The following is a 23,461-nucleotide window of genomic DNA, read 5'->3' on the forward strand; positions in this document are numbered from 1 at the left end:
CTATCAGTATCAGTCCTATGTCCACTGTGACACAAGTTTGGGTTAGTTCCAAGGGGCAATAACTCAAGGATATTTCCATCATAATACATTTTATTGAGTGTGTTTATCTATCCTAATACACAAATCCAATTGTCTCAGAATACACAACCAAAATGTGTCAAGATGCACATTGAAACCAAAATGTATCATGATCCACAAATCCAAATGTCTCGAGAAACAACCAAAATGTATGTATATGCATATTGAAACCAGAACGTATCATGGTACACAAACCCAAAATCTCAAAAATACACATCCAGAATGTATCATGATGCACATTGAAACCAAAATCTATCATAATAAACAAACCAAAATTTATCATGATACACAAATCCAAATGTCTTGTGATACACAAACCAAAATGTAGCATGATACACAACCCAAAATGTATCATGATGCAGATTTTTCAAGCTACTATATCAACATTTCTCTAGGAAAGTTTACAACAAATTATATAAAGACATTTCATGAAATAATAAATAACATTTGTAAAAAAAAAGGACAACGTAAGTAGAATATGGTTAATAAATAAACAGAAAAGAGTTATCACATAATTTAAAAGCATTAATTGTAATAAGGGCAATCTCTAAGACTTTGTTTTACTTTTACACACATGTATACACTTCTGTTTGCAAGAGCAACACAGGAAGGTCCATGTGTGCTTATTATTCATATGCACTTTTTTGGGGTAGAAGAATACAGGAAGGTCTATGTACTTATTTTCCATAAATTATACAATTATTTTGACTAGGTAAACACAGGAAGTTCCACATGTGCTTATTTCCATATGCACTTAGTTTGGCTACAAAGACACAGGAAGATCTACATGTGTTTATTTTCCATATGCACTTAGTTTGGCTAGGAAAATACAGGAAATTTCATGTGTTTTTTTTTTCAATATGCATTTACTTTGGCAGAAAAAAAACTTCTTTATTTGTTTACAGTTCAACCTCTTTTAAGAAGCTAACAATGGGATGGAATAATGTTTCTGTCACAGTGGTTGCATGTATTGGAAGTTAAATTGGGGAAATCAGACAGCAGCCTGACATAAAAGGTGGCTTTTTTAAGAGTAATGATTTAATTGGTGGGGGGGGGAGGTTGGACTCTGTTGTTTTCTAAGCTTCATGTTCTCAGGTTTACTACAAAAAATTTCAGATTTTTATTAAAGTATGTCTGGATATCATTCTCACAGGTGGAAGGGAGAAAATGTCTCAACAAATGAGGTTTCAAATGTTCTGAATGCCTTGGACATTATCCATGATGCAAATGTATATGGAGTGGAGATTCCAGGTGAGTCTGAAATGTCAGCAGAAAGTGGTACCCAGCAATTTTTATTATAGATTTGTACACTAATTGCCATTTACAATTCCAGAATTTAAAATAAAAACATTTGGTTGCTGTTTGTGGACAGAATTTTTTCTTGCCAACCATTACATTTGTGTTATTACTGCAAATACTGCCAGGTTCTTCCATGGGATCGGTCTGTGTCTTAAGACTTCTTGAAGATACTAAAAAGGTTTTCACCAGTTCCTATAGTGCAAATTGGCATATCCAGGAATTTGGTTGTCACTCTGCAAATGTCATTGTCAAACACCCTTACTAGAATTGCTACATACTTTTCATCACCTTTGTCATTACACTCATCCGTCATCACTGAGAAAGGGTTTTCCTTGCACAATAAAGTTACTTGTTTGTCATATTTCAGACCAAGTGCATTGTCAACAATGTTTGTGACCTTAGTTATTTTGCAGCAAAATTTCTGAGCAGTTTGCGAGTCTGGAAATATAACCTTGCACCTAAAAAATTCTGTCCACAGACAGCAACCAGATGTTTTTATTTTAAACTCTCAAATCCTCTTATAGTGTAGAGGTTAGTGTGGATCCTATTTTGTTAGCACCAATTAGTCATAGACCAGAAGAGATTATGAAATGGGCTGTTGTCCGTTATTAATGCATCCATTTATTTGTTATCATTAATATGCTTAACCTACTTAGAGGAATGTCAAGAAGCATTACATACATTCACCCCAGGACTTATCCAGTGGTATTGGGGGTTAGAGTGTCCGCCTTGGATATGGAGATCACAGGTTCAAACCCTGACAGTGTCATACCAAAGACTTATAAAAATGGGGCTAACATTAAGAGGTTAGTACTAGGACTGGTCAGCCTGGTGTCAGGGTAATGTGACAGGATGGGATAGGATGTTACATGTCTGCAGCATGATGCCCCGGTGCTAAACATCACTATAAACTGCCACACTGCAGACAACATAGCAATATGACTAATATTGTCAAAGTTGCATAAAAAATCTAAATCACGCATCACACATTTACCCCATGGTCTAAATGACCCAAAACGACAAATGTTCAGGTTAGATATCCAGAATGGCTACTACTGCTCCCATCTTGAAATTCTCGTTATCTCTACTTAATCTCCAGAATAGATCATGTTAAAATGGGTTTTCACTATAAGACTTTTTATTATCTCTCTTTGGTCCTAAATGAACATTATGCAAATTGACATCTCATGTGGCCAACACAGCAACTATCTTTGAAACCTTAATGTGTCTGGCTGGTGTGAAATTGTTCAGATCTGATACCCAATATGGCTGCTACAGTAGCTATCTTGAAACTTTTGTGGAATCTCTTTATAGATAAAAAGTTGTTGTTGTGGGCACATGATAGGCTATACTTGGTGGCCAGTATAAATGGTGGAGACAGAACCTGGGAAAACTCTGCAATGAACCACCAACCCATGGGAAGCTACTGGTAAGCTTTCTCACATATCCACATTGGCCCAGACCAAGACTCAAATCCACATGGACGGAGATGAGATGGCAGTGATCAGTAAAGGCAAGGCCTTAAGACTACTTGGCCATCTAGGGCCCCTTTTCTTCAGAAAACTTCTTATAATTTCTAGTTGGCACTAAATAAAAATGGTGCTGAACTAACATCCAGTATGGCCACAATGTCAGCCATCTTGAAAATGTTGTTACTGCAACTCCTTCTGAATGGAAAGTCATATCAGCATGGGGTTTTCATCAGAAGACTAATTATGATATCTAGTTAAAGGAAAATGGCGCCATCCTGACCTCAAGTACGGCTGCCAGGATGAACATATAGAAAATCTTGTCACTTATTTTCCTGAATCGATAGTCATATCATCATCATGTGTTCAACCAATCTTCTTATGGTGTCTGGTTTGTCCTAAATAAAAATGGTGCCAATCTTACATCCAATATGGCTGCCAAAGTGGCTAATTTAAAAATTTTATTGCACAAGAATATCATAGATGGTTTCAGTACTGAACAGTTAAAAGAAGAAATAGTCTTATATTGAATTCCATGAAATTTTGTTTTTGAAAAGTAGAGGATCAATCCCATCGAGAGATACTTGTTTTCTTATAGAAAAGTACAGAAGCATCCGCTATTTGTTTAACAATAAAATGTTGCAGTCAAAATTGGGAAGTGAAAACTTGGTATATCACTCATTTTGCCATTGACTGTGGTGGTCTTAGCATTGAAACTTGGAATTCTGTCGTGAAATTTGCTATGTTTAACAAGACATTACATATTTTGTATGATTTTCTCTATGAGTTTCAATTACAAAATGATTTTCTCAATAAATAAAAATATACACTGAAATATGCCTGATGGTGGCAATGCTTGATTAAAAAAAATACATATAGCAATTAAAGAAGTCTTTAGTGAAATTCAAGTTCTAATTCAGGTTAAAATGAGTGTTGCTATGCTGTCCTTGGCTTGCTTGATGGTAATGTCTTTTCCCTCGGGGTCAGCAGTGGCGTCATCGTCTTCTTCATTAGCATTGTTTGGAACCTCATTTCATGATACCAGGGTCAAAATGTCATCATTTTTGAGTTGTTGCTCCGTCTCTTTCATGTATCTAACTTAAATCAATCAACTGTATTTGTACAGCCATCAATAAACTGTGATTGTTACGTACAATTGGTAAAAAACAAAGAGGCTTAATGGCACACTTAATTTATTAGCCATATGTTATGTCAAAAGTGTGGACAATTTGATTGCAGTATGTTTATTTAATTATAAACACCCCCATCGGCGACTAGCTAAAACATACATTGTTTATACAATCACTGGTTACAATATGGTCATGTTACTTAGTTTCTTCACACACATGATCACGTGATCAATTGATAACTTGAACATACCACTAGAATTTGACCAATCAGAGATTGTTACATTGACACACCTCCAAATTTGCATAGGTGAATCTGTTATCCTACTGACTGTATTTTCATATATGATTTTTCGAATTTTCTTAGTTTTGGACAGATTATTTTCAGATTATTGAGACAAGTTTTATAGTAATTTTACACTTTGGTCCCAATTTTGATTTCAGGATCCAGAATGCAGATTTCTTGATTAACGGAGCAAATTAATGTTTAGGAATTCCATTCCCATTGAATTTATGTCTTCATAGTGAGGTTTAGAGAATTGGAGTCTGGATTATAGAGGCTGCTCTGTACATCACAATGTTTGTCTCAGGAAATCAACTCACCCTTAGTGTACACAACATTATGCCGTGTTAGCATGGAATGTTCATTAAGCACAAAAGGTGCTGAGATTACCAGTGTTAGGGTCACTCTGGTCACATTCAGGTTAGAAGTTATAAATCAGTGAATGAATTGACAAAGTTTTGTGCACTTTTTATCACATTAAAGATTTCCATTACTGAAATCGGTAGGGGGAAAGAAACAAACAAGGAGGTATATTCAGACTATAGTACTAATGACTTAGTCAATCCCATGTACTGTTGATGAAGGAATGGTGACATTTAAAATGGTATTTTGAGGAGTTAACTTGTGCAACTGTGTTGATGCAATTGGTTTCAATGGTTTTTGAGTGCAACTACAGCTACAGAGTTTTTGTTCATTTGTTTCTGCTTGTGGTGGGTACATGTGGTTTAACACTGAGAGGGTGACAACTCAAACTTGTGGTGGGTACATGTGGTTTAACACTGGGTGCATGTGGTTTAACACTGAGAGGGTGACAACTCACACTTGTGGTGGGTACATGTGGTTTAACACTGAGAGGGTGACATCTCACACTTGTGGTGGGTACATGTGGTTTAACACTGAGAGGGTGACAACTCCCATTTGTGGTGGGTACATGTGGTTTATCACTGGGTGCATGTCATTTAACACTGAGAGGGTGACAACTCACACTTGTGGGTACATGTGGTTTAACACTGAGAGGGTGACAACTCAAACTTGTGCACAAATTTGTGAGTGCTGCATGTCAGTTTGATTTATAATAAAAGTAAGTCATCAATTTATTAACTTTGACTTCTTAAGATCAGACAGTTTATGATACAAGGAGCAAGAGGAGTCACTTGCCACTGGCCCTAGTAAAGTTAAGTGACATTATATCGAGCTCTACCTGCATGAAATGGACAAGAATACGATTTGTTTTCTCCAAAACATTTGGGACTTGTGTGATTAATGACTAGCATTGCTGGGTAAAATGTGTTCTGGATTATTAGCTTAGTAATTATATTGGCTCATTAAAGTTACAAATTGTGTTCCAATTGTTAAGTTGAAGAAAATAAATTATGCTTTTCTATTTCAGGCAGATAAGATTCTAAAACAAAGTTGCTCAATTTTGGAAGCATCAATTTACAGTGACTGCCTCATTCTGTTGTGATCATTCAGTTTTGGCAGACTCAAAATTTTCAATAGGGATTGCACTCTGACCTCAACCCCTATATATCTGTCCAAATAAATAGCCTTGCATGTAATTTTACCAGCAGTAGGACAAAGATATAATTTTAAAGGTTCTCTGCTATAAAATATCGGTTTATAGCTGAAATTTACCTCTTTTTGAAAGTTAAAAGATTTGTTTAAGAAGATATGAAACAATAAAAGTGATACTTGTATGCATTCCAGTCTACCGGGACTGAAACTGCTCCACTAGTGCAATGACTGATGCACTGATGCATCCAGAGTAATCCAGTTAATAGTTAGTACTCAACAGCTGATATGTATATACAGCAAGCTGGGTAAGATTTATAACACAGTCAGAATGGGCAAGGCAAATACTATATGTATATACAGCAAGCTGGGTAAGATTTATAACACAGTCAGAATGGGCAAGGCAAATACTATATGTATATACAGCAAGCTGGGTAAGATTTATAACACAGAATGGGAGGACAAATACTATATGTATATACAGCAAGCTGGGTAAGATTTAAAACACAATCAGAATGGGAAGATGAATACTATATTTATATACAGCAAGCTGGGTAAGATTTATAGCAGACAGAATGGGAAGACAAATACTACTATGTATATACAGCATGTTGGGTAAGATTTATAACACAGTCAGAATGGGAAGACAAATACCAATATGTATATACAGCAAGCTGGGTAAGATCTATAATACAGTCAGGATGGGAAGACAAATACTATATGTATATACAGCAAGCTGGGTAAGATTTATAACACAGACATAATGGGAAGACAAATTCTATATGTAGAGGAATGTGTTTCATGATTCCGGGCTCACTAGTAGCTCTCAGGGAGTGTGAGGGGTAGGTAGATAGGTGTGAAATTTTACTGCTTCAAATAGATAATTTCTGAATTAGTCCCCCTGGGCAATTTTCCAATGACTTCAGAGCCTTATATGGGACAGTAACATCATCTTTGCAAAGTACTGTCTAACATGCTTAATTCTTATCAGTTCTGTTTAATTTTAGCTTTTGATTAGAGAAGTTATTATTGGATATTATGAAATAATGTTACTGGAAATGATTCTTATCTTTATATAATATTTATTGTGAGATCATGGGTAATTCTGTTATTTAACAGTTGCCCTTACACAGTTGAATAGTTTACTTTATAAGTTTTCAAAAAAAAACAAATGGGGGAGAAGATGGCTTCAACAGAGAAAATATAAATAAAATGTCTTTCTAAAATAAATTGAGCAAACAAAGTTTTTAATTAAGTGTAAGACTCTTCTTACATGTGTCTTTGGAATCTAATGGAGACAGCGAACTGCATAGTCAGTCAGTCATCAAGTTAGTCACCACAGATTATGCTAATTGTAATTGTATAAATCAGATAATAAATCACTGTATAATTCACATGCAGATACCTTCACAGAAAATTTAATTTTGAATCTAAACACAAGTCTCAACAACACAGTTACTATTGGCTTGAAAATATGAATGATGGTCCTTGTACAATACAAGTGATTTGGTTTGTAAACAGTTCTGATGAAAAAGGTAGAGGACACAAATCTTGATAGTTCATGGATTTTCTATTAGAGCATATGTAATAAATATACATGTAGATTATTCTGGATCATGATTTGGTCCTGTCTGGTTATCCATCTGTTGGGGCCCTGAGTGGCCGAGTGGGCTAAAGTGCTCTCCATTATGAATCACTGCCATCTCACCTCTGTCTGCGTGGTATCGAGTCTCGGATTCGGCCAATGTGAATATGTGAGAAGGTTTGCCAGTAGCATCTCGAGGGTCGGTTGTTCTTTCTGGGGATTTCCCAGGTTCTTCCTCCACCATTAATACTGGCCGCCATGTATAGCCCATCGTGTGCTGAAAAATGGCATTAAACCCTACAACAACAACAACAATTATCCATCTGTCTGTATGTCCTGAGAAGCTTGCTAGCAATATTTGGTAAACTCCACTACTCTATGTTGACAAATGAAATGCTTGCATCCATATGTAGTTGACCTGATTAGATTTTCAGATCATTTCAGCTATTTGTCAATCATTTACAATGTTTTTCTTTTTTGTTTTCTTGAACTTTGACAAAAAGTTTCTTAGTATTATAAAGCAGAAACCAATGGACATAGAAAAAAATTGATAGGCATATTTATATTCATATGTACAGTATCTGACTTTATAACAATGTTAGGCCATTATGGAATGAAGTTTTAAATTTTGTGCATACTTTTTAAACATTTTGGGATTTACGGAACCTTTGTTGGCACAATTAAGCAAAAACAAGTTGAGGTTAACATATTAAATTTAGTATGCTTGTTTGTATGCATATTTAGATGACCTGATTAGATTTTTAATTCCATTATATAAAGTGTTCATATAAAAAATGTATGCACTTTTGGTATTTTCTGGTCTTCAGTGAGACATAAGCATTTTACAAACACAAATTAGTTGATCAACAATTGTGTTTGTTATCTTCTTATTTAAATTGATTCATGTAAGAATAGGATGTATTTGTTTTACAGGGAAGGATGGTCGAGCAGGAATGGCTGCTATCCACTTGGAGAAGAACGTTCCCATCAGTGAGAAAATCCTAAAGGAAATTTACAACCACTGTGAGAAGAACTTGCCTCATTATGCTCAGCCTGTCTTTTTACGCTTCCCACCCGAGATGTCTGTCACTGTGACATTCAAACAGTTCAAAACAGATTTTGTGAAAGATGGTTTCAACCCGCAAAATATATCAGATCCACTTTTCTATGCCGATGATACGAAGAAAACATATTCTCCCCTTACAAAAGATTCTTACCCTCAGTTTCTTGCAAAATCGAAATTATGAATAAATTATTCTTTATTGATTCACCATAATGTAAAATTCTTTTATTGCTACTGTGCTCTAACAATCTGTCATTATGCATTTATAGTTCAAAAGAAAGATTAATCATGGAAATAGTTTGTTTGTATTTGTTCCACTGGTAACTAGAATAGCTCAGAAAAATACATTTATTTAGGTTTTTTAAAAAAAAAAAAGGACATTTTATAATGCCTACTTGATCCTAAATGAAAGTTTTGCTGATGTCTAGAATGGCCACCCAGGCAGCCATCTTGAAAATCTTGTTATCTCTACTACACCAGAAGATATATGATGTATAGCTGGTTTTAAATACATAGTGGCCACCCTGAAGTTTTTTTAATCTTTACTCCTCTTAGATGGAAAGTCATAACGACATTGTGATTCAAAAGAAGACTTTTTATGATGTCATCATTAGCACTACTGGAAAGTTTAGTGTATGATGTTTTAAAGGTTGATACACATATTTTTCAGTGTGAAAGTTAAAAGAAAATTATTTCTCTGTGATGAGAAATTAGAGTTTTTAACTAGTTACTAAACAATAAGCAGTTTTATTTTGTTGCTGCTAAAAGGTTCTATGTTCAGGGTTTGTACAGGTCCCAGAAAATATTATCAATGCTTGAATTTTAAAATTACAAAACTTGGGTCTTTAAATTGGTTGAAAATTTACATTTGCTAAATAGTGCTTGAAAGTCTTTGAATTGTTATGGGAATGGCAAATATCACTTGTATAATTTTCAGAAATGGTTGTTGTCATGTTAATAATTGGCATTGATTGTAATGGAAGTGGTCCATATTTTAAACTAAATATACTCCGAGTGCAATCAAAGAAAACAGAAACTCAACTGATACATATATTCTTCTTAACAGTTTTTTTTTAAAAATTATGCTGTCTCATGATCTGTCATTGAATGCTTTAAAAAATCCTTTCAGAAGTCACTCAGTTGTATACCTTTAAAGCTTTCTGAAGCAATGTATATTTTGAAAGTGGCCATTTTGCAGTGTGAAGGTTAGTGAACTGCAATGGATCACCAAAGGATAATGCACATTATGTAAGTGTCAAAGGAAATATACATGTTTGTGTTGTATTTATAATTATTACAACTTTTATTATTCCCATGCTTTAGTGTCAAGAATGGAGATGTTTTGATTTGTGTCATAAAAAAGAAAAGCAAAGGAAACCAAAACAAACCCTCCATTTGTTTTTTATCTGTAAATATGTATGCCAGTCCATTAGTGTTACCCATTTCTGGGTGGAATTTTGTAAAACACAGTAGTTAACTTGCTAATGTATTACCCTCTGGAAGAAGAATGTTATTCTTGATTCCCTCTCATGAAGTCCCAGGGATAGGGTCAAAGGTCATATGTAAAATAAAATTCACTTGCCATAACTATTCAGGTATTTGTTAAACCAAATTAAGACACTTCATACAGTGTATGCTCACTATATGTTGGGTTCAACTGCACACTGCAGTGATCCAGCTCTGCCAGCATTTGACAGATTTGAGTTTTATGAAATTTGTTAGAAGCATCAAAAGAACAAACAACAAATGCTCATCTACTGGAATATTATATGATCAGAGCAGGTTTGTGTTGTTTGTAGTTGGACCGGACTAAATAATAAGTATGTACAGTTTCTAAGGTGTTTTGGTTATTATGGTCACAAGATCAATATATAGGTATAAATTTGATATGTGTAAGGGTGGGGTTGGGGTGGGTAGGTGGGGTGATGTAATAAATACACAATTCATGGTTTTACATTTTAAACACTTTCACAAATATTTTCCTGTAGCTGTAACAGGAATAGCAAAATACATGTGCAATAGGAGTTAACTGCTGCATTTTTGGGGGGGATACATTTATTACTACCTCAATGAAAAAACTATGTAAATTGATTTTTCTTGTTAGTACTGAGTTATGTCACAGTGAAAGTAGGTTGAGTATGCTTGTGAGTGCTTTATGACAAGTGGACAGCATGGATAGCATTCACTGGATTCTTTCTCGGTCAGATAATTTACATAACAAGTGGACAGGCATGGATTGTATTGAGTGTACTATTTCATGGTCAGATTATTTAATCACAAGTGGACAGACATGGATTGTATTGAGTGTACTATTTCATAGTCAGATTATTTACATCACAAGTGGACAGGCAATGGACAGGCATGGGTTGTATTGAGTGTACTATTTCATGGTCAGATTATTTAATCATAAGTGGACAGACATGGATTGTATTGAGTGTACTGTTTCATGGTCAGATTATTTAATCACAAGTGGACAGGCACAGATTGTATTGAGTGTACTCTTTCATGGTCAGATATCCAGTCATTTGGATCAACCTGGGGGTGACATAAAAACAATATGGTTATGGGCAATATTTGCATTAATTTATTGAAACTACTATAATTTCCAGTTCTCTGACTTAAATAATGCCAAAAATTTTCTTACATCACAATATGCTAAAGAGAGATGATATTTTACTGAAATTTTGGAATTTTTAGTTTCTTATTTCAGCACCCATCACAGATCCATTATCTTTTTTCAATCCATCTTAGTAGTGCCATGACATTATCCCCATAGGTAATGAGTTCAGGATTTGGTAGCATTGTGACATTATCTCTGTCCATTGTGGGGGCCCTGAGTGGCAGAGTGGTCTAAAGTGCTCACCGTTACGGATCACTGCCATCTCACCTCTGTCTGTGTGAGTTTGAGTCTTAGGCTCAGCTAACGTTGGTACGTGAGAAGCCTGCCAGTAGCTTCTCATATGTTGGTGGCTCTTCCTGGGGTTTTCTAGGATTCTTCCTCCACCAATTATACTGGCCACCATGTATAGCCTATCTTGTGCTGAAAAATGGTGTTAAACCCTGAAACAACAACAACAACAACAACAACTGTCCATTGTGACAGTACTAATAAGTAGTGAATTCAGGATTTGGTAGCACTGTGACATTATCCCATTCAGATGTGACAGTATTGATATATGGTGAACTCATGGTGTTTGGCACCATTGTGACAATATCTCAGTCAGTTGTGATTGCACTGATATTTAGTGAATTCATAGTGTTTGGTAGCATTGTAACATTATCCCAATCAGTTGTGATAACACTGATATTTGATGATTTCTTAGTGTTTGGTAGCACTGTGACATTATCTCAGTCAGTTGTGACAGTATTGATATGTGGTGAATTCATAGTGTTTGGTAGCACTGTGACATTATCCTTGTCAATTGTGACAGTACTGATAGGTAATGAATTCATAGCACTTGTTAGCCCTGTGACATTATTCCAGGCAATTGTGACAGCACTGATATGTGGTGAATTCATAGCATATGGTAGCCCTATGACTCAGTTGTGACAGTACTGATTTGTGGTGAATTCTTAGTGTTTGGTTATCACCTTTCTTAGATATGCTTTTAGTTAATTGTGACCACAACAAAAGCTAATCCTTAAGGTAGGTATCTAAGAAATAAATGTATACTTAATTTGTATTCACTCACTGTAAGGTTTATTAACTGTTCATTTGACATAGTCTTAGAAGATTAAGTGTGGACTTCATTTTGTTTCTTGTAAATATGATTTTTCAGGCTTTTTATTTTTTGGAAATAATCACTTGTTTGTATCTATATGCAGGTAGTATTTATATCTTATTCAGTAATGTGTAAAGGTTCAGAAGTTGGGGAATCATAAATTAGGACATTCACCTCACAGCCAGTATTAGCGCCTACTATATTGGATATTCCTAAAGAGAGCTGCAGCACTGTGCAATATAAATACAGTAGAACATGTCTTGAAAAACCCTCCATTCTGCCAAAAAATAATGGTCTCTCAAGACAGGTGGTCTGTCATTACAGGTCATAACACTATACAGTCAGTAAATCTGTGCATTGAGAACAGCGTCTCTCAAGACCAGGTGGTCTCACATGACAGTGGTCTTTCAAGACAGGTTTTACTGTACCATCCATTTGTATTAATCATACCATTGCTGTTAATGACTTCTTTCATATTTATGTCCCCTGGTTCAGCTACTATAGTGTGAGAAAAGGATAAATATATATTTGTTATAGACAGTTTTTTTAGTTTTCCTGCCTTGTCAGAATTGAGTTAATACATATCATTCAAGAGTTTAGTCAGGTGCAAAATCAGATTCTTATCTACAGCATGTAATATTTTTACATATATGTTGAAACATTATTATACAGTATTTAATTATGTGATCTAATCATGAAATTTATTTTTGCTTTACATTTGATATACAATGTTGATTTTTAAAGTGATTTTTTTGTTGATTCAGAAATATATATTCTTATTACAAAATAAATTACATTTGCATTGGTTTTGTTTCAGAAATTTTATTTATTCCCAAGTTGTACAAAAGTAATGTCTGAGATTAAGCCCAGTACCATACATACTGGATGCATATGAATTTATAGTACATGAAATTAAATTTGTACTCAAAATATTGTTACATAAATCTATGTAAGTTGTTACAGTATGTAAATTATGGTGTATAGTTAAATTATTAGTAATCAAGATGGTCAGGTGAGCAAGTGATCACTCACTTACCTGTCTGACATCTGCCTTATAGTCTCACACAGGAACAGTTACTGTCTGTATAATGTATCCAATGCTGATGATTGTTTATGCCATGGAAACAGTTGTTTCTCCAGTTTTGCATCTTCTGTCATTTTTGATGAAACATTAGCATCATTTCTCCAATACTGAAAGGCCTCTATGCCAAGATGCTTTTTGTCAAAGTCAGTGAGACTGTTGTGCAGTGTTTTGAGACGTTTAGTAGCACTGTAACATTATCCTAGTCATTTGCAACATTACTGATATGTGGTGAATTTATAGTGTTTGGCAGCACTGTGACATTATCCCAGTCAGTTATGACAACACCGATATTGGTGAATTCATAGTGTTTGGTAGCCCTGTGACATTATCCATGTCATTTGTGACAGCATTGATATGTGGTGAATTCATAGTGTTTGGTAGCTATGTGACATCTCAGTCAGTTGTGACATTACTGATATGTGGTGAATTCATAGTGTTTGGTACAGGTAAACAACCGATTTTCTGGCAACAGATGGTCCAGCACCTCCAGACAAAATTATGAGAGGGTACTTGAAATTCCCGACACCGCCAAATTAGTTTACTGGGCACGCACTCACGTGGATTGTTTACACTGCAATTTTTGGTGGTGATACAGTACTTGTATTTTGTGCGATTCTTAGCTTATTTTACTTATTTAACCCTACCTATGGCTTCTAAGAAAGATGCAAGTGTCATTGGTGATGTCAAGCGTAAACACTAGTCAATATTGATACAAGGTAAAGTAGAACTGTTAAAACAATTGGACTGTGGTGTTTCCATGCGAAAGCTGTGTGACACATGGTATTGGTTCATCAACTGTTTACGATGTAAAGAAGCAGAGGGACAAAATATTGAAATTCTATTCAGACAGTGATTCCAAGAAGCAAATGAACATTAGAAAAACTATGAAAGATAGTAAGATTACTGAGCATGACCAAGTGATGATGGAATGGTTTCGACAATGTCGGAGTGATGGAGTGTACTTGTAGGCCAGGGATGGTAAATGACCAGGCTCAGAAGTGTCATAGAATTTCCATGCAAAAAGCGTCTGGAGAAAAATGGTCTGCAGACCACGAAGGAGCTGCCGAGTATGTGGACAAATTTCAGAAGCTTGTAGTTGATGAGCACCTCAGTCCTGAGGAAGTGTATAATGCAGATGAAACCGCATTATATTGGCAATGCGTGACCTCGGTTGGTTCGGCAAAACTGTTAATCCAGCAAGGCACTGGAACCAAAGGTGCTGGAAAATTGGGTTTTTTTTTGGTAGCCCTGTGACATTATCCCAGTCAGTTGTGACAGTACTGATATGTGGTGAATTCATAGTGTTTGGTAGCACTGTGATATTATCCCAGTCAGTTGTGCCAGTACTGGTATGTGGTGAATTCATAGTGTTTGGTAGCCCTGTGACATTATCCCAGTCAGCTGTGACAGTACTGGTATGTGGTGAATTCATAGTGTTTGGTAGCCCTGTGACATTATCCCAGTCAGCTGTGACAGTACTGATATGTGGTGAATTCATAGTGTTTGGTAGCCCTGTGACATTATCCATATCAATTGTAAAGAAATTTTAAAGGCCTTGATGTAAAATTCTGTGCAAATTGGTCAAGCAGATTTTTTTCAAAGAACTTATAAATAAAAATTGTGAATGGATGCAAAATGGGTGAAGGACTATACCATAAACTCACTTGGCCTTATGGTCAGATGACCAAACATTAGGGGAGTAGATAAGCAAATATTGTGTGGGGGAACATTTTCACCTTGTTAAATTCATGCTTTTTTTCTACATTTGAGAAATCTGTGTTTCATCTTCCTGATTTTACATTTGTATCTTTCCTGGTCATAGATCTGCCGTCCAGCATATGTTATTTGTAGCTTTCCTAGTCATATATCTGCCCTCCAGCATATGTTATTTGTAGCTTTCCTAGTCATAGATCTGCCCTCCAGCATATGTTATTTGTAGCTTTCCTAGTCATATATCTGCCCTCCAGCATATGTTATTTGTAGCTTTCCTAGTCATAGATCTGCCCTCCAGCATATGTTATTTGTAGCTTTCCTAGTCATAGATCTGCCCTCCAGTATATGTTATTTGTAGCTTTCCTAGTCATAGATCTGCCCTCTAGAACATTATTTGTAGCTTTCCTGGTCATAGATCTGCCCTCCAGCATATGTTATTTGTAGCTTTCCTGGTCATAGATCTGCCCTTCAACATATGTTAGCACAGCTTATGACTACTCCAAACAACTACTGGTAGGATTGCAATAAAACTTTACAGACCCATTCATTCTTAGGTATAACTGTTCCACGATGAAAATGTTGTCACTTGGACCTCCTATATGGCCCTAATAATGGCCATCTTGAAACTCTGTTTTATTGCTGAAGTTACCTGACGATTGTGATAATCCTCATGTATTACGACCCTACTATATTCCATTATCAAAAAATACCGCTAAATTACCAATTCATTCTTGTATTAATTACGATGGGGGCCTCGAGTGGCCGAGTGGTCTAAAGCGCTCTGTGTTACGGATCGCTGCCATCTCATCTCTGTCTGCGTGGGTTCGAGTCTCTGTGATATTCAGCCAATGTGGGTATGTGAGAAAGCTTGCCAGTAGCTTCTCGTGGGTCGGTGGTTCTTTCCGGGCTTTTCCTGGGTTCTTCCTCCACCATTAGCTGCTACTGGCAGGCTTTCTCACATACCCACATTGGCTGAATATCACAGAGACTCTATTTAAAATTTAAGGTATTCCCTTTTAATCTACGCTGGTCACTCACCAGCAAATCCCACAATGCAACCCTAAATGGTAAACATCCGTTTTCTTTTTTTTTTTTTTGGACTTGATAGATATAAGTTAAAACATGTTACACACCATTAACTTATCTTTCATCACCCTTACCCTCATCATGCACAAAATATTTACCCTGACGTTCCAGGCAGAGGACAATAATAATACACAACCAGTACTGATTCGGGATCGTCAGAAATTATCGCTCTCCACCCACCTCATTACCACTCTAAAAATAACAATGTCGAAGGCAAAAGGACCAGTATGGAGGAAGAAACTCGTTCTCCTCTATCTACGTAGCCTTTTGTTAGAAGTATGGTATCATCAAGAGTGTATGGGTATGCCAGAAGCCGTTTTCAAAACCCTCCACAATGTAAGCTGGGATTGTATTCAGTGTGGTTTGCCAAACTTCTCCACTGGAAAATTTGACACTTTTATCTTCGATACCAGTAATAGTTACCACTGCCTTAGTGACAGTACCCAAGCAGACAGTGAGATAAATTTTAACAACCCAACTGCTACTTCATCTCCACACAAGCAGAGAAGCACCTCTACAACACATGGTCCCACTGGAATTAGAACTGACTTACCCATGAGAATCCTAGTAATTAATTGTCAATCTATAAAGGGGCCTGGAAAGAAGGGACTACTAAGCAATATAATCTCCTCTACCAAAGCCACCATTGTTATTGGTACGGAATCGTGGCTAGACAGCAGCATAAATTCATCTGAAGTATTCCCAGCAAATTTCAGGTCCTATCGCAAAGATCGTCCAGAGGGATCCCATGGGGGTGGTGTATTTGTCCTAGTAACAGACCAGTACTCCAGCTGCGAGCCAGAAGAACTTAAGGCAGATAATAATTTTGAGTTAGTTTGGGCCAAAATCAAGGTTAAAGGGGCATCAGGCCTATACGTTGGTGCCTTCTACAAACCTCTATCCTTAACCGAACCAAACTACCTAGATCAGCTTCACTCATGTCTACCAAGCCTACATGGAGATCGTTACCCACCAATGCCTGACATCCAAGTTACTGTAGAAGGTGTATACAGCTTGTTGCGGAAAATTAACCCACAGAAAGCTACAGGACCAGACATGATTCCAGCAAGGATCCTGAAAGATCTAGATCTAGCAGAAGAGTGTGCACCATAACTCAGTATTTACCAGAAGTGCCTCTCAACAGGTTATGTCCCTGATGTCTGGAAAACAGCAAACGTTACAGCTATCTTCAAAAATGGAGAAAGATTCAAGTCCAGCAATTATAGACCGGTGTCCTTTACATGTATCTGCTGCAAAATGCTTGAACACATCATAGTCAGCAATATGATGCAACATCTAGATCGCTACAACATTCTAACAGACTGCCAGCATTGTTTCCGTGCCAGACGAAGCTGTGAAACACAGTTCATAACCCTAGTGGATGAGCTCGCCAAATCCTTAGACAAAAGGAAGCAGTATGACCTTGCAATCCTTGACTTCAGTAAGGCTTTCGATCGTGTCCCCCATGAAAGACTCCTCAGTAAGTTGGACCACTATGACATCAGGGGTAACACACAGAAATGGATCAGAGATTTCCTATCAGACAGATCGCAGAAAGTTATAGTAGATGGAGCAACATCAGACCCAGCACCAGTTGTTAGTGGGGTACCTCAGGGGAGTGTTTTGGGTCCCATACTCTTCCTGGTGTTCATCAATGATCTACCTGCAAGCGTCAAATCCAACACAAGACTTTTTGCAGATGACTGTATAGTCTACCGGGAAATAAATGCCTCCAAGGACTGTGAGATCCTTCAAGAAGACCTGAACCAACTGGCCCTCTGGGAAAGAACTTGGGGTATGTCGTTCCATCTAGAAAAATGCAGCATCCTAAGAGTTTACAGGAAAAAATCACCAATCTTGTCCGAATATACTCTTAAGGGGCACAAATTAGCCAATGTGCAGGCAACAAAATATCTCGGGGTGGAATTGTCTAGAGACCTCTCTTGGAAAAGGCACATAGACAAGATAGTGATAAAAGGGAACAGTAACCTTGGTTTCCTGCGCCGCAACCTCCAAATCAACAATGAAGAAGTAAAAAGTGCGGCATATTTCACTCTGGTTCGACCAGGTCTTGAGTATTGCTCGACTGTGTGGAACCCACATAGTAAAGATCTAACAAATAAGATAGAGATGGTTCAGAGGAGAGCGGCTAGGTTTACCACAAATGAATATCGTAATACTAGCAGTGTCAGTTCAATGCTCAACCATCTCCATTAGGAATCACTCGAATCCAGGCGAACCAAGGCCCAGCTAACCATGATGTACAAGATTTCGAACAACCTAGTGGACATACCAGCAGACAAATACCTGACCCTGGCATATATCCAAACTAGGACAAACCACAGGAAAAAGTTCCAATTAAAGTCAGCATCGACAAATTGTTTCAAGTTCAGCTTCTTCCCATGTACAATAGGGACTTGGAACAAATTACCATCAATAATTGCAGAAGCTCCTGACTTGGTATCTTACAAACAGGAGCTTTCCAAAATCACATTCTAATGAACTAGTCAGTTACAAGTAAGACCTAGTGATTCTCAGGGCTATGCCGGTTGAGGTACCATATCTCATTGCCGCTACGGTAGCCGGATTAGTCTGAGTATGAAGGGACGAAAACGTACACTGACACACTTTTACTTATTTCTGCCTTTCCTATCATTACTCTTCTGACTGTCCTATCAGTTCCATCTTTACTTTATCTTTGACCACGTACCACCCGTTGCTTAATAGTCAAGTGTGACTGCGTCAACTTATTTATAGATAGATTAATACTGGCCGCCATGTATAGCCCATCGTGTGCTGAAAAATGGCGTTAAACCCTACAACAATATTAATTACGACGTACATTGTCACAACAACCGCATGGCTATGCTACGTTATTTACACGGTAATTAAACAATCTTAGCTCTTTGGTTATCCAGTTGAAACTAGATTGAGGGCAAGAATGGAAAGAAGTCAAATCAGTCGGGATATGAGGCTCTCTTTAGGGAAATGAAAATCTGTCAATGAGCTATTGAAGCCGTTGTCCATACAGCAGGGTATTAAGGACAAGTGATCAGAAGCATTACTTGTTATTTGACTCGCCAATAAAGATAATAGTCGGGTATATCGTTGAATAGATTTGCAATAAAATGTTAATTGTATCCACGTCAAAACAGAACAAGCACTTAAAAGATATTATATGTATTTATAGGAATTGATCGAGTCCGTGACTTAAATTTCGATGGAAAATGACAAGGTTTTTATATTTTATGTTTGAGCAGCAGAGATGGTGAACAGACCTTTTTGTAGAAGGGTCCAAAAGTCGAAAATAAGCCTTCCTACAAATGATCGAAAAAAAGAAAAGTGTCGACAGATTTTTAAAAAAGCGTCGACACTTTACTGAGAAAATCTCTATGGAATTTCCAGTTAATATTACTCCATTGTCGTTGGTGATTTTTTCTAGTTTATTATGCACGCTGTTTACGCAATTACGTCTTAATTGAGGTCCCACCCTCTCTGCTGCTATAATTAAATCATCATCATATTAATAAATGTCACCGGCTAGTAAATCTCACACTGCTAGATTAGCTCGAGAGAGACTAGAAGCAATAAAGAAATTTATTCCTGTTCGTGATTCTGTTAGACAAAAATTGCAAGAACGTCAAGAAGCCCAAGTTGAATTTGTAGAAGGCGCAGAACAATTATTTAAACCTGTTACAAAAGTTACCGAGAGTCTACTTCCTCCGTTAGAACAAACTGCTAAACAAACTGATAAAATAGCAAAAACGAACTAAATAAATAAAAAAGATTTTACGAGATCTTCCAACTGAAATAGCTGCAGCTCAACCTCCACCCGTCGGTATGGCATATAGCTTCACAGCAGGGTGTTTCCGCACCACGACATATATTTGTTGCTTTTCAGGATTTTGCGCGAATGAGTTTACAAACACGCAGTCATATGATATTTGGCAAACTTAATGAAGTTTCTTTGCGGATAAATGGACATCAAGAACCAGCTGAAGATATATTGTTGAATTTTGATCAAAATCATGTAGCGAGTGCATATCATCGTTTGATGTCATTTATGGGACGTGATCTAAATATAGATACTGGTCTACGAATATCACAACTAGATTTTACAACATTATATCCGATTTATTACTTTTCGTTGGAACATCTTGATTTATCTAGACAATCTGTCGTTGATATTCACTTTCGAGCTCAGGTAACACAACCTCCTGTTGCCGTAGTTGGTCCACCAGCTATGTATGGTGCTTACAGAGCAGTTGCTGTTATATTTAGCGACAAATCAATGTTGCTTGAGGGTGTTGGTGGACGAATGAGGGTTATTGATGCACCAGTGGAAAATCTGTAATCATTATTTAGAGCGTGGCAAGTATTTATCATAAAATGTCATATCATCATGTTAGTGTCAGTCTGATTCCTGGTCAGATTAAAAGCCTTCAATCAAATTCAGCAAAAAACTGCGGAATGAAAATATTACTAAAGCGAGATCAGATCACGGGTGGTCAAAATAAATTATCATTATCAGAACGTCAACTTAAACATTTCAACGGCGCTAAACAATCAAAAACAGGCGTCAAACTTATTCTCTTTGCGGATGCGATTAAAGACTCAATTAAAACAGGTGGTATTTTTCCACTTCTTGCAGCAATACCAGCGTTAATAGCTGCTGCCGCTCCAGCCGTAGCAAAAGCAGCCGCGTTAGGTGCTGTTGGAACCTCTGCTGGAATGGCTCTAAAGAAAGCAACAGGAAAAGGGTATAAAAAGGGATCTGGTCTAAGATTGTCGGGATCTCGTTGGGGAAGATGTCTGAGGCTTCCAGGATCACTTCGTTAGACGCTCCAGCATCAAATTTTGATTTACTTGATGCTGCTAAACAACTAAAAATAAAAAACTTCAGAAGTGTTTTTATGAGAGATTAATTACCGAAACAACCGAAAGAATTCGAAACAGGTATTATTAATCTTGACTTGAATTCAGGACTCGGTACTCATTGGGTATCATCCGCGGTTGATCCACGTGGAATCGTTTATTTTGATTCATATGGGTTAGCTCCACCGCGTGAGTTTATCAAGTATATTGCACCACTTCACGCGCAAGTTTGGTATTCATCGCTACCCACACAAACAATGACAGATCCACCAATATGCGACCGTGAAGTAATTAATGTACTTAACGCTATATCAAAATCATCCAAACCACCACATAAAGTCGTGCATGATTATACAAGCAACCAATTCGTTTTAAACAGATCTTAGATCTTAGATCTTATATAATGGTTGATATTTACGGAAGAAGATCTTCTTCCGGCATTAAGAAAAAGTCCGATGACATTGACCTATCGAAGTACGCGACTAAAGATGAACTCGCTGATATTATGAATCTTGCTGGAGTTGACCCAGATGAGGTTGTTATTTTTCAGGATCGATATGGTAAACTAAAAACCAGCAATATCAAATGGAATGATATAATTCGACGAGTACTCGTTGCGGTCACGGATAATATCCTTGTGTTTACTGACAGCGGAAAAATCAGGGATTCAAGTGTATCGTTTACAGCCATCAGATATCAAATTACAGCAAGTGTTGCTAATCGCGTGAAAAATACCGGTGACACAATGACGGGAGAATTCAGTATGAACGAGAATATGATAGTAGTTTTGAGAGATCCAACATCGACGAAGATGCCGGAACAAAAAATACGTTGACGTCAACTACAACACCATAGATAGTAAATTATCCACGTTGCGGGACGAGTATGACGTTCACACAAACGCGTTGACAAATCTCCGTAGAAATTTTAGAAAACTTAACGAAACCGCAGAGGAATTTTTTGGTAATCCGTTGACCGTTGACGTAAAACTCGTTGATATCAAGACGAACATCGACACGATCAAACAAACACAGCAAAACATCGTAGCGGGGATTCCTGAGATCGTTAATAAAACCAGTTTGATTAAAATTCCCGGCGGGGTTACTTCCGCTGATATTACCAACATCGTATACACAGTATCATCTGGATTGGCAACATGGTCGCAGCAAAATAAAACTATCAAATATACCGCAACAGTCACTGGCGTGTACAGGCTGTCTGTGTTCAGTGCTGCAAAATTTTGAAATATTTACAACGTATCCATGGTGGCATTCAACTGATAAGTTTTCCGGGGTTGTATCTGTTGTATTAAATAGCGGAAACGAAGAAATATTTATTCTGGAAGCAACTGATAAGAAATTAACCGCAACATCTTACTGGTGGTGTCTAGAATTTGTAGCTGAAACACCTCAATTGATTACTGTATAAAATATAATGAGTACCTCAATCGACGTTCAAAAATTTAGGTACAATCAAGCGCGTGAATGGCAGGCACCGTTGAAGGATCGAGTCGAACAATATACAGTAAAAGTAAAGAAATATCGACGACGACTAGTTATCGTCGACGTGATCGTTTATTCAGTATCCGCTGTTGTTGCTGGAACCGGTGTGATATTAGCAACAATGACAATGATGGCACCAGTAGCTGTAACTATTTGTATTTCAGCTACAACAACGATTGCAGGTGTGCTCAGTATCATTGCAAAAAAAAAAAAATATGTACCTGCACGAATGAAAAATTATCCGATTACATGATAAGATTACATACAGCGACGGTCGCATACTCGAAGTTCTCTTCGTTGTTATCAGCGAGTCTCAGTGATGGAATTATATCTGATTTTGAGTTTTCAGAGATGATTAAAATATACAACTGCGCTGGTATTAAAGGTAGGAGTATTAATAATGACATCAGTAGAGCTACTCCAGCAGATCGTGACGAGCACAACCCCGCACAAGACCATGATGATCTCGGTAAGCTCGACTAATCCTGAATTTAGTATCAATTTTCCAACTGCAATTCCAGTAAAAGAAATTGCACTAGCGCAATTATGAGTATACCATAGTTGGCCAAATATCAGATCGAAATCATATAATGGTACACCAGCAAATAATTCGCTTGTATTTGCTAATAAAAATAAACCCAATGGAATACCTGACTGGGTTGTTGTTGGAATACCAACTGGTAGTTATGAGATCGAACAAATCAATGAAGAATTTGCGCGTAGAATAAAATCAATAACAGGAAAAGAATCAAAAATATCGATTAACGTTCATGAACCAAAACTGTCTGCTGCAATCGAAACAAGCTTGCCTGATTACGTCGTTGATATTTATCACTCCACGATAAGATCCGTACTAGGATGGCCGGATGTTCCCCCAGTGCATGAAGGACCACCAGAACCAAAATTAATTGAATTTCTCACGGACGAAACAAAGTTTATAAAAACTCCAGAATACTAAAATTTGTATCCATGGACTGGTAGGGATACTCGTACTATTCATGATGAAAAATTATATCTTATGGTACAATTTTCTATCATTGATTTTGATATAAAAACTTCAACT

General features: G+C 37.0%; 1 protein-coding gene and 1 pseudogene across 2 annotated transcripts in view; both read left to right on the forward strand.

Annotated features, from left to right (window-relative positions):
- Window positions 1-12,936, forward strand: part of LOC149801038 (long-chain fatty acid transport protein 2-like) — a 61,496-nt gene extending 48,560 nt beyond the window's left edge. The window contains exons 10-12 of one of the 2 annotated variants that reach the window (XR_016420576.1): window positions 1,232-1,329; window positions 8,287-10,645; window positions 10,765-12,936. Coding sequence is in view for 1 of the 2 variants with exons in the window: in XM_089955078.1 (XP_089811204.1) it covers window positions 1,232-1,329; window positions 8,287-8,600 (412 nt within the window). In the remaining variant the exon portion in view is untranslated. Of the gene's footprint in view, window positions 1-1,231; window positions 1,330-8,286 lie in introns of both variants that reach the window. The other variant, XM_089955078.1, reaches the window with a different exon arrangement.
- Window positions 12,937-17,818: 4,882 nt separating this feature from the next.
- LOC149801039 (uncharacterized) lies at window positions 17,819-18,520 on the forward strand (annotated as a pseudogene).
- Window positions 18,521-23,461: the final 4,941 nt, after the last annotated feature.

This window comes from Sinohyriopsis cumingii, chromosome 4 (genome assembly GCF_028554795.1).
Source record: "Sinohyriopsis cumingii isolate HCF-2022 chromosome 4, ASM2855479v2, whole genome shotgun sequence".
Taxonomy (NCBI): Eukaryota; Metazoa; Mollusca; class Bivalvia; order Unionida; family Unionidae; genus Sinohyriopsis; species Sinohyriopsis cumingii.